Source organism: Xenopus tropicalis, chromosome 9, assembly GCF_000004195.4.
Source record: "Xenopus tropicalis strain Nigerian chromosome 9, UCB_Xtro_10.0, whole genome shotgun sequence".
NCBI classification, from domain to species: Eukaryota; Metazoa; Chordata; class Amphibia; order Anura; family Pipidae; genus Xenopus; species Xenopus tropicalis.
Window position 1 is genome coordinate 10,028,526 of NC_030685.2, and position 12,728 is coordinate 10,041,253.

The following is a 12,728-nucleotide window of genomic DNA, read 5'->3' on the forward strand; positions in this document are numbered from 1 at the left end:
GAAATCTTTCGCCAGGTATGGATTCGCAGCGAAATTCTGCATTTCACTATTGGCGGATTTTTTGCAAAACAGGCGCAAAGCAAACTAATGCCAATTAGTACCGCCCACATTGGCCCCGGCAAAGCGTCAGTGCAACTTGTACTTGATTCATTGCTTATTGGTTTCCATTAAGTTCGCGACTAGGACAAGTCACAAGAAAATGAAAGTTACTATATATATTTCTTTTATTATGTTATTGCCATAAATGGAAACCTTCTAATGGGATCATTATCTTTATTTTAAAAGTCCAGAATGGTGTCCTTTTACTTGGTTTCTCTCCCTTTTTTGCTTCTGCAACATCGCATGTAGAGTCATCTGAAAAGGAAAACAAAGGCAGAAACCTGTTGTTAGACTGGGGACCGTTGTTTTTGGCAAACATCTTCTCTGTGGTTGATTGAGCCCATGCTATTGTATAGGGGGATATAAACCCTGCTGCACAGCGCGGCTCAACCCAACGTTACTCAGCTGTTGCTGGACTACAAATCCCAGAATAATGTAACATATAATGAAGGGTGAGGCATGCTGGGAGCTGTAGTCCAGCAACATCAGGGTTGTATTCTTAAAGCAATATTGCACAATAAAACTTTCCCAGCTCTCTAGGGCCCGCATTGGCAGCATTGAAATGCAAAAGAATCCTCCAATGAGAATCCCAGCTGATCTGTATAAATCTGGCTCCCTGTTCTCTGTTCCTGCAATTGGAGTTGGGAGCATTAAGCACAGTTTCCCAGCACTGAACAAGTCTGTCCCTTTATCCCCATGTCTGATTCCTGTGCCATATAATGACGGGAAAATGCCATTATTATCTCTATATGTAAGGTACCAGCAAGGGGCCTGACACAGTGCTGGGAATCAGCATTCTCATTGGTCACTTCTCTTGCATCTATAATGAAGTTTTGGGTCAGTAGAATTCTCATTGGTGAATTGGTTTCCATGTGTAATTATGTTTTTCATAAACTTCTATAGAGAACTAGGGGGCGCAGTGGGACAGCTTTACGGTTGGGTTTAGTATAGGACTCCCTGGCTCTTTGCACCAGACTTTTAGAACAACGTTGTACAGCACAGAGCACCCAATGCAACAAATGGTACAGTTGAAGGTGCTACATTCATAAGCCCTAAGGAGAATGTTGCCCCCTTTTAGCACTTGTACCAATAGTAAATAAACCCTCAGAGCTTGCCCAACTTTTGCCCACAAAATGCTACCTTTGCTGTTTCAACGATAATTAATATTTCTATGAAATGTGAATAATTACAATGACATGCGAGGCCAATGAGGCCGGGATATAGCAATTGCTGTCACAAGCGCAGCCGGCGGGATACAGGATTCGCTCAGTCCCAGTCTCTGGAATAGAATGAAAGGAAATGGGTGTCAGGACGAGAAAGTAGTAACGAGAGGCCGATGTCTGTCAGGGAATCTATTGATATAAAAAGCTAAAGCTTAGTGCTGCAACAACCTCTACAAATATCTCCCTAATATAAAGTGCACTGCAGTCAAGACATAATGGCAGGCACCTTACAACAGAAACCCCTAATATCCCTATCATTGTAATCTGTTCCTTCAATAGGAATAAATACCATTTTTAGATGCTGAAATCCAGCTGCAAAACAGTTCTGCTCTTTCTGCATCAATTGAAATCCTGGCAGGGGAGGAGGGACTAAAACACTGATGTTACAAATTGTAATAACTTCTCCCCAGCTTACAGACAGCATGCAGGAACTACATAACCCACAATGCACTGCACTGGGATGTTCCTTTCCTTATTGGCATCACGTGTGCAGCAGGGGATTGTGGGATTGGGAGCCAGATCAGCAGGGGAACAGGGGGGCGGGGCTTAAACGATGATGGGATTAATTTCCCTTTGAAAATGCGTGAAATATAAACAATAATGGGGTAAAGTTCCCCTTGGAACTGTATGAAATGGAAACTTCCCCTTGAAAACGTGTCAAGGACAGGCTGTCACTGACTATTCTTATCCTCCACAGGACTCAATGTTTCTCGGCAGTTTAAACCCGGCCTGCTCTTTGTCAGTCTAGAAAAGTCACAGTTTTATAAAGCTTTTGTTCATTTATCGAATTTTTCGAGACAATACTCAGAATTATCTGGCATTTTTCAAGAAAAAAACCCGAAACAATTGAATATTTGCATTAAATACAGTATATATGTAGCCCACTTTTTAAACGCTTGTGGGACTACCTGCTGATTACTTATTCTTGGCGCTACAGGAGTCCTGAGCCCCCGCTTACTATGGGGGTTAACAGGGATTTCTCCCCTTAATGGCGTGCCTCCACCCAGGGATGGTCTTGTGGAACTGTAATCCACCCCCTGGGAAACGATCAGGATGATATGCCCCCTCTGGGACCCACGTACTCCTGGTGTAATGTACCCCACCCTGGGGTTATTCCTTACCAGCTTGGTAGTGGTCCTCTGGGCTGATAGATCTCACAACACAGTAGTATAAGTGAATCAGATGCAACGGTTTATTCAAGGCAGACACCTCTCCAGGAGTGGTATATCATTCATACACAGTGCAGGGCATATCTCCATACTTCTCATTGAGAACCTTCTCCTGTTGGACTACCCCACGGTACTCACGCTCATGTGCTCCCCTCTAGGTGCTCTCCCCGGTACTCTCGGCAGAGACACTCTCTCATAGAGTTCTCCCCGGTACTCACGCTAGGACGTTACACCACAGGGACCCACACCGGTACTCTCGCTAGGCACCCTCAGATCTGGCCTCCTGAACTAGCGGTGACCTGTTCCACCTACCTAGCCACTTGTGGCCCTGCACTCCAGCAGATGTAATGCTGAGGGGTCTTAACCCCACTACCACACCTGGAGGGGCAATATCCACCCATTCTAACTTGGTGTCCTACATGGCACTCCTAGAATGTCCTATTACTTGAAACTACTATCTATTAACTGTGCCAGGGATGCACACTACCTGAGCAGCCCCTGGGCTAAAATGTCTGACAGCACATAGCTGCATCCCTTTATATATCCCAGCACCCCATCTAGTGGTTGCTGGTGAGAAATGCAGGGGAAACTCCCTTTTAGCAGAAAAACATCTAGGACCACCTTTAGGTGTCCAATTCCCTAAGGCCACCCTCTAGTGCCTGTCTAAGGAGAACCCATCCTAGGGGCCCCAAATCTTGGGGATCCCTACATATATATGAGTGGGAGCTACCCTATTGCTGGGCCAAACAGACACATACATTTCTGAGCAATTCCAGTGCTCATCAGAGCTTGCTGTGGTGTCTGTGGCACCATGTACACCTGAGAGAGGGTATGAATACTTACGTCTATAAGGGGCGGATCTGTCAAATATGTAAGGGAAGCTGCGACCCAGGAAAAGGCGAAAGCCCACTACAAAGAACAGAGAAAATACAAACCTATTAATGTCATTGTCCCATGTCTGTTTTACATGAACACATTGCAGTAGAACCTACAGCCCCCGCACTGTGTAAGGTGACACATAAAATAACTACTAACGGGTCAGCTACACACATATATATTTCTCTATACTCACATTCCTTGGGCTCGGCCTCCGCACTGCATTTGCCACACACGCTATTGCAGTTATATGAGTTAGGAGCGAGACATAGTTCTAAAAGAGAAGGTTTGTATCAGTACCAGCACCCAAACATTCCAAAGAACATCACTAAAGGATGAGAATATATATTTATATATGTTTATGTATCTATTTCCAGAATGTTTTGAAACCATGAAGGCCACATGCTAGTTGCTCCTCTTCTTCAAAACCCCACTAGCCTGGGGAAGTGTTCCATGCCGCCATCTTCTTTCCTTCTCCCAGGTGCCCCCAGCCTCAATATTAAAGGACAACTAAAGCCTAAAAAAGAATATGGCTTGAAATGTTTAGTTATGTGTTTTGAGCCCTTATACTAGCCCAAAGCCACCAAAGCTCTATAAAAAAAAACCCCCATGCCCCTGAAGATGCCCCCAGTAGCTCTCCATCTTTTGCCTTGCCCAACTACTGCACATGCTCAGTCTGCTCTTGGCTGATGTCAGTGACCTGAGCTTAGGGATCGACTCACAATATTCTTCTTTCCCCTGCCTGCTTGGTCTGGTCACTATTAAACATGCATACTAGCCAACCAATCACAGTCCTGTCTGGCTGCTCCCTAAATAACTGAAGTCCTTTTGAGCTTGGGGCGAGACTTTAGCTGAATCCTTAGTGCGGCTTTTCTTTCCACGTTGTTGTTGTTGTTGTTGTTGCTTTCTTCTTGCTGCTTCCTGCTTCCTGCTTCCTTTTCTATACAACTACACAACAGACCAATAACTTCTGTCAAAGTGTTTATGAAGCAGTTGCATGGGGGTTTGTGTGCATTACACACGGGGAGAGGCCAAACTGTGCCAGTAGGTGTATAGGCAGAACAAAATGATATGTACAGGGGAACCTCTGCACAAACACTATGTTCCTTCCCAGGATGCAAAGTGACTGACACTGAGCTCAGAGTTTGGGCTCTCACTATTATAAACAGGCTGTGTATGGAACCCCCAGGCTGCTCAGCAACCCTTTGCTTTGGTCAGTGTAATGCAAGTGTTAGAGAGAGTCATTTGTAGAAGGATAGAATTCAGAATGTGTTTTGGTTAGAAAAAGCCACAATTATCTTCTGAGCTGATATTTTGGGGGATGGGGATATGGGAATATTTGGGAGTCTGTTGGAAACAAGTTATGTCTAAATACTGAGCTAAAGCTTGTTTTTATTGATATCCTGTGATAAAATGTGTATAATAGGGCAGCGCTAGTTTATATGTACCTGTACCCATGATGCACCTGTGTCTCTGTGCCAATGGGATCATTTTTAGGTTCCACCTAGTTCTCTATGGAGGTTGAAAGAAAAAGATATATACACAAGAGCATTGACCAATGAGAATGCTAATTAGATTCCCAGCACGATATCAGCCATTGTGATATTATCTTACATATAGAGATAATGATGTCATTTTCCCGTCATTATATGGCACAGGAATCAGACATGGGGATAAAGGGACAGACTTGTTCAGTGCTGGGAAACTGTGCTTAATGCTCCCAACTCCAATTGCAGGAACAGAGAACAGGGAGCCGGATTTATACAGATCAGCTGGGATTCTCATTGGAGGATTCTTTTGCATATTTATGCAGCCACTGGCTTTGTGCTGTGGTTTGGATAATTTACTACATTCCCTAAGCTCCGCCTCCCAACAGCAGCCCAGAGCAAACTGAGCATGTGCAGGAGCCAGATCTTATAGAAGATGGTCTAACAAAGTAACAAGATGGCAGCCCCCTGTGGACAACTTTGAAAGCATAAATCATTATTTTAATTAGAATTCTCAACCTCTGGTCACTTCTCTTGCATCTTTAATCAAGTTTTGGGTCAGTAGAATTTTCATTGGTGAATTGGTTTCCATGTGTAATAAAAGGGAACCTATCAGTTGATCAGCTGGAATTCTCATTGGAGGATTATTTTGCATATTAATTAACCCTGGGGGGCTGGGTCTCACACACAGGCACATAATGAGCAAAGTGGGGCACTAAGTACCATTTGCATGTTAATGTCACAACATGGCCGCCCACACTAACCTGCACTTCTAGTAGTGTAATCAATGTTCCACTAATAGGTGCCTTTTAAACAGGCACTTGACATACTAGATATGGAGTGTTACCTTTTTGGGTTTCAAGGTCTTCTCGTCATCAGACAAGACTTCCTCCTCATCCCCCTGATCAGATATAAAGAGACAGGAAAGAACCGTGAGTCCTAGTTGCGGCAACTTTTTTTTTAATTTTTGTAAATGTTAGACATTTGAGAAAATGAGTTCCAACCATAACACTGTCCCACGGCGCCCCCTAGTTTTGCTATAGAAGTTGCCAAAAAAACCTAATTATAGATGCAAGAAAAATCACCAATGAGAATTCTACTGATCAATAACTTCATTATAGATGCAAGAGAAGTGACCAATGAGAATGCTGATTCCCAGCACTGTGTCAGGCCCCTTGCTGGTACCTTACATATAGAGATAATGATGTCATTTTCCCGTCATTATATGGCACAGGAATCAGACATGGGGATAAAGGGACAGACTTGTTCAGTGCTGGGAAACTGTGCTTAATGCTCCCAACTCCAATTGCAGGAACAGAGAACAGGGAGCCAGATTTATACAGATCAGCTGGGATTCTCATTGGAGGATTCTTTTGCATATTAATGCAGCCACTGGCTTTGTTCTGTTGTTTTGATAATTTACTACGTTCCCTAAGCTCCGCCTCCCAACAGCAGCCCAGAGCAAACTGAGCATGTGCAGGAGCCAGATCTTACAGAAGATGGTATAACAAAGTAACAAGATGGCAGCCCCCTGTGGACAACTTTGAAAGCATAAATCATTATTTAAATTAGGCTTCTCAACCTCTGGGCTTGTGCAGTAAGTTCAGAATGTTTATATCTATGGTCAGTATATAAAATACAGCATTTCTAATGATTTTCTATTTTAGGGTTTAGTTCTCCTTTAATGCCCCCAACTCCAATTGCAGGAACAGAGAAGAGCTGGAAGAAGAACAGAGAGCTGGAATATTGTAGATAAATACCTACCTTGCTTGTCCATTTGTGGATAACTGCTGTAAAAGAAAATATTATTATTATTCACTCATTATTATTTTAGATGTATAATGTATAACTCTATATCACTTATAAAATAGACCTTCTACTTACCTGCAGTAATAATCACTATTATGGGCGCCATTTTGATCCTTATCGTGTTGTTATCCCTCTTGTCTGCCCTGCTAAACAGGAATATACCCCGGGCTGCACGCCTGATGGTTGGTTGACTGTTAAGAATTCTGTTCTTTGCATCATCACTGCTGTCCTCTAGGTCATCGGCAATCACCAACACTTTGTCATTCCCTGCAGGACAGATAGAGAGTTACTGGGGCAGATAGAGAGTTACTGGGACAGACAGAGTTACTGGGACAGACAGAGTTACTGGGGCAGACAGAGTTACTGGGACAGACAGAGTTACTGGGGCAGACTGAGTTACTGGGGCAGACAGAGTTACTGGGGCAGACAGAGTTACTGGGACAGACAGAGTTACTGGGGCAGACAGAGTTACAGGGACAGACAGAGTTACCGGGGCAGACAGAGTTACCGGGGCAGACAGAGTTACAGGGACAGACAGAGTTACCGGGGCAGACAGAGTTACCGGGGCAGACAGAGTTACTGGGGCAGACAGAGTTACTGGGGCAGACAGAGTTACAGGGACAGACAGAGTTACTGGGGCAGACAGAGTTACTGGGGCAGACAGAGTTACAGGGACAGACAGAGTTACTGGGGCAGACAGAGTTACTGGGGCAGACAGAGTTACTGGGGCAGACAGAGTTACTGGGGCAGACAGAGTTACAGGGACAGACAGAGTTACTGGGGCAGACAGAGTTACTGGGACAGACAGAGTTACTGGGACAGACAGAGTTACTGGGACAGACAGAGTTACTGGGCTCAGTCAATGACTGAGAGATAAAGAAGTTCCTAAGGGACAGGAAGGTTCCTCTACACAAAATAATGGGATACCCAGAGTCAACCAACCATAGAAAGGCCGTAGAAGCCAAAGCCAACCTGTTAATTTAAAACAGTTGTCCCTAAAATTTGAACAATGAAAGACATTTTTTTTTGTCCAAACGGTCCATTGGAAGCCAAAGGGCCAAGTCCTACCCTGAAACCAGCTCTGTGTAGTTATTGACTCTCTATGTCTTCTTACTTTTGGTCATCAAGACCATCATTGGGTTTTAATATGAACAAAGGGTCATTTCCATTCTCTTGGAAGCCACAAAGATGAGGCATCATACCCATGGGTGCTTCTTGGCCTAGTCCTTCAAAGGTGTTTTGACCTCAACAAGAAGGTTCTCTGAATAAAAGGCCTACTGTGTAAGTGATTGAGGACCTTAGCCTTACACAGAAAGACCTGGGGTTCAATTGCATTAAAGGAAGATCTAATAATGATGATGATGATTGATGATGATGATGATGATGATGACGATGTTCACCTAGAAAATGAATCATCCTATGAGTAAACCAATGTTCTGGTCTCCTTCAAGATCTTTGTCATGGTTACAGTAACTGTGCAGAATTACAAACAAGTCAAAAGGGTTGAGGAGACCGCCTCATATGTATGCAAATAGACCAAAGGGATTCTGGGAATAAATTCCTTTAGGCTCCTAAAAAAATCCCATAGTTGGGAATCGGATCAGCTATTATAATATAAAAAATGTTTTAGGAGCCCTAAGGAATTTGTTCCCAAAATTCCTTTTGGTCTGTTTGCAAATGTATGAGGTGGTCTCCTCAACCCTTTTGACTGAATGATGCAGACTCAGCCCTCTAGTGGCCAAAAGAGGGAAAAACTGCAATATTGAAAAATTAAGTCCGCAAAAGAAGTCAAAAATTAAAAATACAAATCTTTATTATAATCCATTAAAAAATCATACCCCATGTATGCAGCCGATGCCCAGAATTGCCCTATTGCTTTCCCTTTCCTGTTCATCCTTAATATTGGCTTTCTAACTAATGATTGGTTGCTAATGTTGGTAGGCGTATTCATAGCAACCAACCAGCAGACAGCTTTGATTTATCAGAAGAAAGAATGCATATGTCTGGTTGCTCTACATCCTACAAAAAAAAGGACAGATTTTTGGCGTTAGTGGGCACTTTCTCGCCCCCCCGTGCCCCTTACCAAGAGTGTTGGACAGAAATCCCAGCTCCTCATCGTACAGAGAATCGGTCACGTCGGCGATATTGAGCCGCCCCCTGTTCATGGAGTGATACAAAATGGCAAAGTCGCAATCACCGACGGCCTCCCTAAAAGCAGAGGCATTGGAGTTGGTAATGACGAAGGGCCGGGGGCAGATGTTGGCATCTTTCCTCAGAACATTGACAAGCCATGGGTATTCTTCTTTCCCACTTCTGGAGAAAATCCCGACTACGGTCTGTTTGCCCTGTGGCATTGTCACCTGGAGAGAAACGAGCTTGAGTCACTGACTTAAAGGAGAAGGAAAGGTAAAAACTCAATAAGCTGTAAATACAGCCATAAGCACTCACAAGTCCTCTGTCAAAAGAAACACAGGATTTGTTTTCTCTTTTTGTATCTTTTCTGTTCTTTGGTATCAGACTTCCTACTCTCAGAAAAATCCTACAGGGCATGGGCACGAGTCTGCTCAGTTTGCTCCTCCCTCTTCCCCTCCCTCTTCCTTCTCCTGCTCCCCCTCCCTCTCTGTTCTCTTCCCCTCTCAACTCTGTGTAATCTGAGCTACCAGCAGTCAGAGCTGCAGCATGGAAGCTACTGAGACCAAGCTAAAATGGCAGCTGCTATCTTAAACAAACAGAGGGAGATTCTAGGGCTGATTACTCAGGTATGGTAAAGCTTTCTGCAGAATAAATATACCATTCTAGCTTGTACTAATGTGGCGAATTATTGGCAGTAAAATGCACCAGCTTTATGCCTATAACTGAGCTGGGATGGATTCAAACACGGTTACGGGGATGGAGCAAACTTCGCTGGAAAAAGATAGGACAGTGACATAGCAAAGTGCTGGGGAATAGGCTAGTGCTATATCATATAAATAATAATATACTTTACAAGGGCAGTGTAGAAACAGAGCTGGGGGCAAGAATCAATGTGGGGGGTCAGAAACATTGTCATCCTACTGATGCGTGACTTCCTATCCATGGCGCTTGGGTTCCTGTGGGCTGACCCTGTGATGTCTCTTTCCTGGACGTTGCACTCAACAGTTCCTACAGGCCTGTGTTTTCCGACACACAAGTAGTATAGTGACACATAGTGACACACTCAGGGGTGGATTGATCACTAGGCACCCCTAGGCTATAGCTTAGGGGCCCAGTGTGATCAGGGGCCCATTCTGCTTTTTTTTTAAACAAGGGGGCTTTTGGCAGAGAGCCCAGAAATCTTAAGGAGCGTCACCTGTGCTTAGATACAGTGTTTCTCGCTTTCAATTAAATAAGGGGGCTTTTGGCAGAGAGCCCAGAAATCTTAACAAGCGTCACCTGCACTTAGATACATTGTTTCTCACTTTTAATTAAATAAGGGGGCTTTTGGCAGAGAGCCCAGAAATCTTAATGAGCGTCACCTGCACTTAGATACAGTGTTTCTCACATTTAATTAAATAAGGGTCTTTTGGCAGAGAGCCCAGAAAGGTAACAAGCCCCCCCCTGCACTGAAGATACAATTGTAACTAATAAGCTAAACAGGTCTCTTGGGGGAACTGCGACTCACAGCTTAAAGGGCAATTTCACCTTTTTCAGCAAAACTGTAATAACATATAAAACACAACATATATTTTTGTCCCTCTTTCCTTTTTCAAAATGTTGGGAGGTATGTCCTATGGGCCTCACATGTTGTTAATCCCCCACGGGACACACTGCAGTGAGGGAAGTGTCCGGCTCTAGGGCGGCTCACGTTACACTGCGATTGGTTCATTCATGTGCAGCAATAAAGGCAAAGTCACGCCAATGCTCTCTGTCTCTCTCTCTCTCTCTCTCTCTCTGTGCCCCTCCCCCCATGTTCCTGCCTTCGTCAGTTCTTCCCCCACTACACTAAATCCCCTCCACTTTCATGATGTTTGCACCCCGTCTCTTACCTTCTGGCTGAGCTTTTCCTATGGCTTTTGTGGGTCTTCTTTATCCCCTCATTCCCCTGTCACTGTTCAGTCTATTTCTCCCACTCTCAGCGCTTTGCCCAGTGAAAGTGAAAGTAAGCGAGTAGCTGAGAGGCGGGAGGGGGAGCTTAGATCTCACTTCCTATCAGTAGTGGCTGCTGCAATCAGAGCTATGGGGGTTAATCTATATCTTACAGGGCCCCCCTGCCCTCCCATCCAACCCCCCCCCCCTCCCATAGAAAACAGCATTTCCTTCTGCATTGAAATAAACATTCCTATACTTTCTGCCAAACGGGGCTTTGTTACATAGTAGCTAAGGTTAAAAAAATACGTCTTTCATGTTCAACCTTCTGTATGAGTAACACCTGGTCTAACTGCTTTTATTTTTGGGATATTGTTCCGCAAGTGGATCTATCAGTCTCGCTTTATAACAATACAGTTACACAGATACAATGTGCCTTTACATTATTATTATTACCCTTTATTTGTATAACACTGATATATTTTGCAGCCCTTTACAAAAGGGCCTGACCGAACTCGATCCTTTAATATCATGTGACTGCTCTCTCACTGCCAGTCTGTACCATTCCCACACTGTAACCCTCTGCTCTCTCACTGCCAATCTGTACCATTCCCACTCTGTAACCCTCTGCTCTCTCACTGCCAGTCTGTACCATTCCCACTCTGTAACCCTCTGCTCTCTCACTGCCAGTCTGTACCATTCCCACTCTGTAACCCTCTGCTCTCTCACTGCCAGTCTGTACCATTCCCACGCTGTCACCCCCTGCTCTCTCACTGCCAGTCTGTACCATTCCCACACTGTAACCCCCTGCTCTCTCACTGCCAGTCTGTACCATTCCCACTCTGTAACCCTCTGCTCTCTCACTGCCAGTGTGTACCATTCCCATGCTGTAACCCCCTGCTCTCTCACTGCCAGTCTGTACCATTCCCACACTGTAACCCTCTGCTCTCTCACTGCCAGTCTGTACCATTCCCACTCTGTAACCCTCTGCTCTCTCACTGCCAGTAAGTACCATTCCCATTCTGTAACCCTCTGCTCTCTCACTGCCAGTCTGTACCATTCCCACCCTGTAACCCTCTGCTCTCTCACTGCCAGTCTGTACCATTCCCACGCTGTAACCCCCTGCTCTCTCACTGCCAGTCTGTACCATTCCCACGCTGTAACCCTCTGCTCTCTCACTGCCAGTCTGTACCATTCCCACACTGTAACCCCCTGCTCTCTCACTGCCAGTCTGTACCATTCCCACCCTGTAACCCTCTGCTCTCTCACTGCCAGTCTGTACCATTCCCACGCTGTAACCCTCTGCTCTCTCACTGCCAGTCTGTACCATTCCCACACTGTAACCCCCTGCTCTCTCACTGCCAGTCTGTACCATTCCCACCCTGTAACCCTCTGCTCTCTCACTGCCAGTCTGTACCATTCCCACGCTGTAACCCTCTGCTCTCTCACTGCCAGTCTGTACCATTCCCACACTGTAACCCCCTGCTCTCTCACTGCCAGTCTGTACCATTCCCACGCTGTAACCCTCTGCTCTCCCACTGCTTATCTGTCTTTTACCCCTTTCATTAGTAGCTTTCCCATTACACATGAGCCCATGTACCTTTATCCTTTATATTATCTTCAGCCCCCTCCCACAGTACTTTATACCCTCTATTCAGAGCAAAGATCAGCCCTTTGTGAGTCACAATGAAAGTGAAAGGGACTTTGCTAATGGGAGGGGGAGGGAAGGAACGCTGCGTCTGTAACCCCTTCATTGCTGTTCCTTGTCTGCCTGTGATTCTTCCTTCCTCTCCTGCTCTATATACAGACTTATGGTACATGGGGGATATTGATCACTGCTACGGAACAGCAATGCAAAAGAATCCTCCAATGAGAATCCCAGCTGATCTGTATAAATCTGGCTCCCTGTTCTCTGTTGCTGCAATTGGAGTTGGGAGCATTAAGCACAGTTTCCCAGCACTGAACAAGTCTGTCCCTTTATCCCCATGTCTGATTCCTGTGCCATATAATGACGGGAAAAT

The 12,728-nt window shown here is 44.9% G+C and overlaps 1 protein-coding gene across 4 annotated transcripts; it reads right to left on the reverse strand.

The window, feature by feature from the left end:
* Nucleotides 1-200: 200 nt before the first annotated feature.
* Nucleotides 201-10,792, reverse strand: LOC100486434. 4 transcript variants are annotated; one of them, XM_004918162.4, is made up of 9 exons: nt 10,668-10,792; nt 8,747-9,023; nt 6,739-6,930; nt 6,619-6,641; nt 5,702-5,755; nt 3,564-3,641; nt 3,335-3,400; nt 1,290-1,378; nt 201-354 (listed from the first exon to the last, which is right to left on the reverse strand). In XM_004918162.4, the coding sequence occupies exons 2-9, from the start codon at nt 9,015-9,017 to the stop codon at nt 351-353; spliced, it is 777 nt and encodes a 258-aa protein (XP_004918219.1). In that variant the 5' UTR covers nt 9,018-9,023; nt 10,668-10,792; the 3' UTR covers nt 201-350. The 4 variants fall into 4 exon arrangements, with proteins under 4 accessions (XP_004918219.1, XP_002939218.1, XP_004918220.1 ...); XM_002939171.4 differs by having other exon boundaries at nt 207-354; nt 6,619-6,644; nt 10,668-10,791; XM_002939172.5 differs by lacking the exon at nt 5,702-5,755.
* Between the last annotated feature and the right edge of the window lie 1,936 nt (nt 10,793-12,728).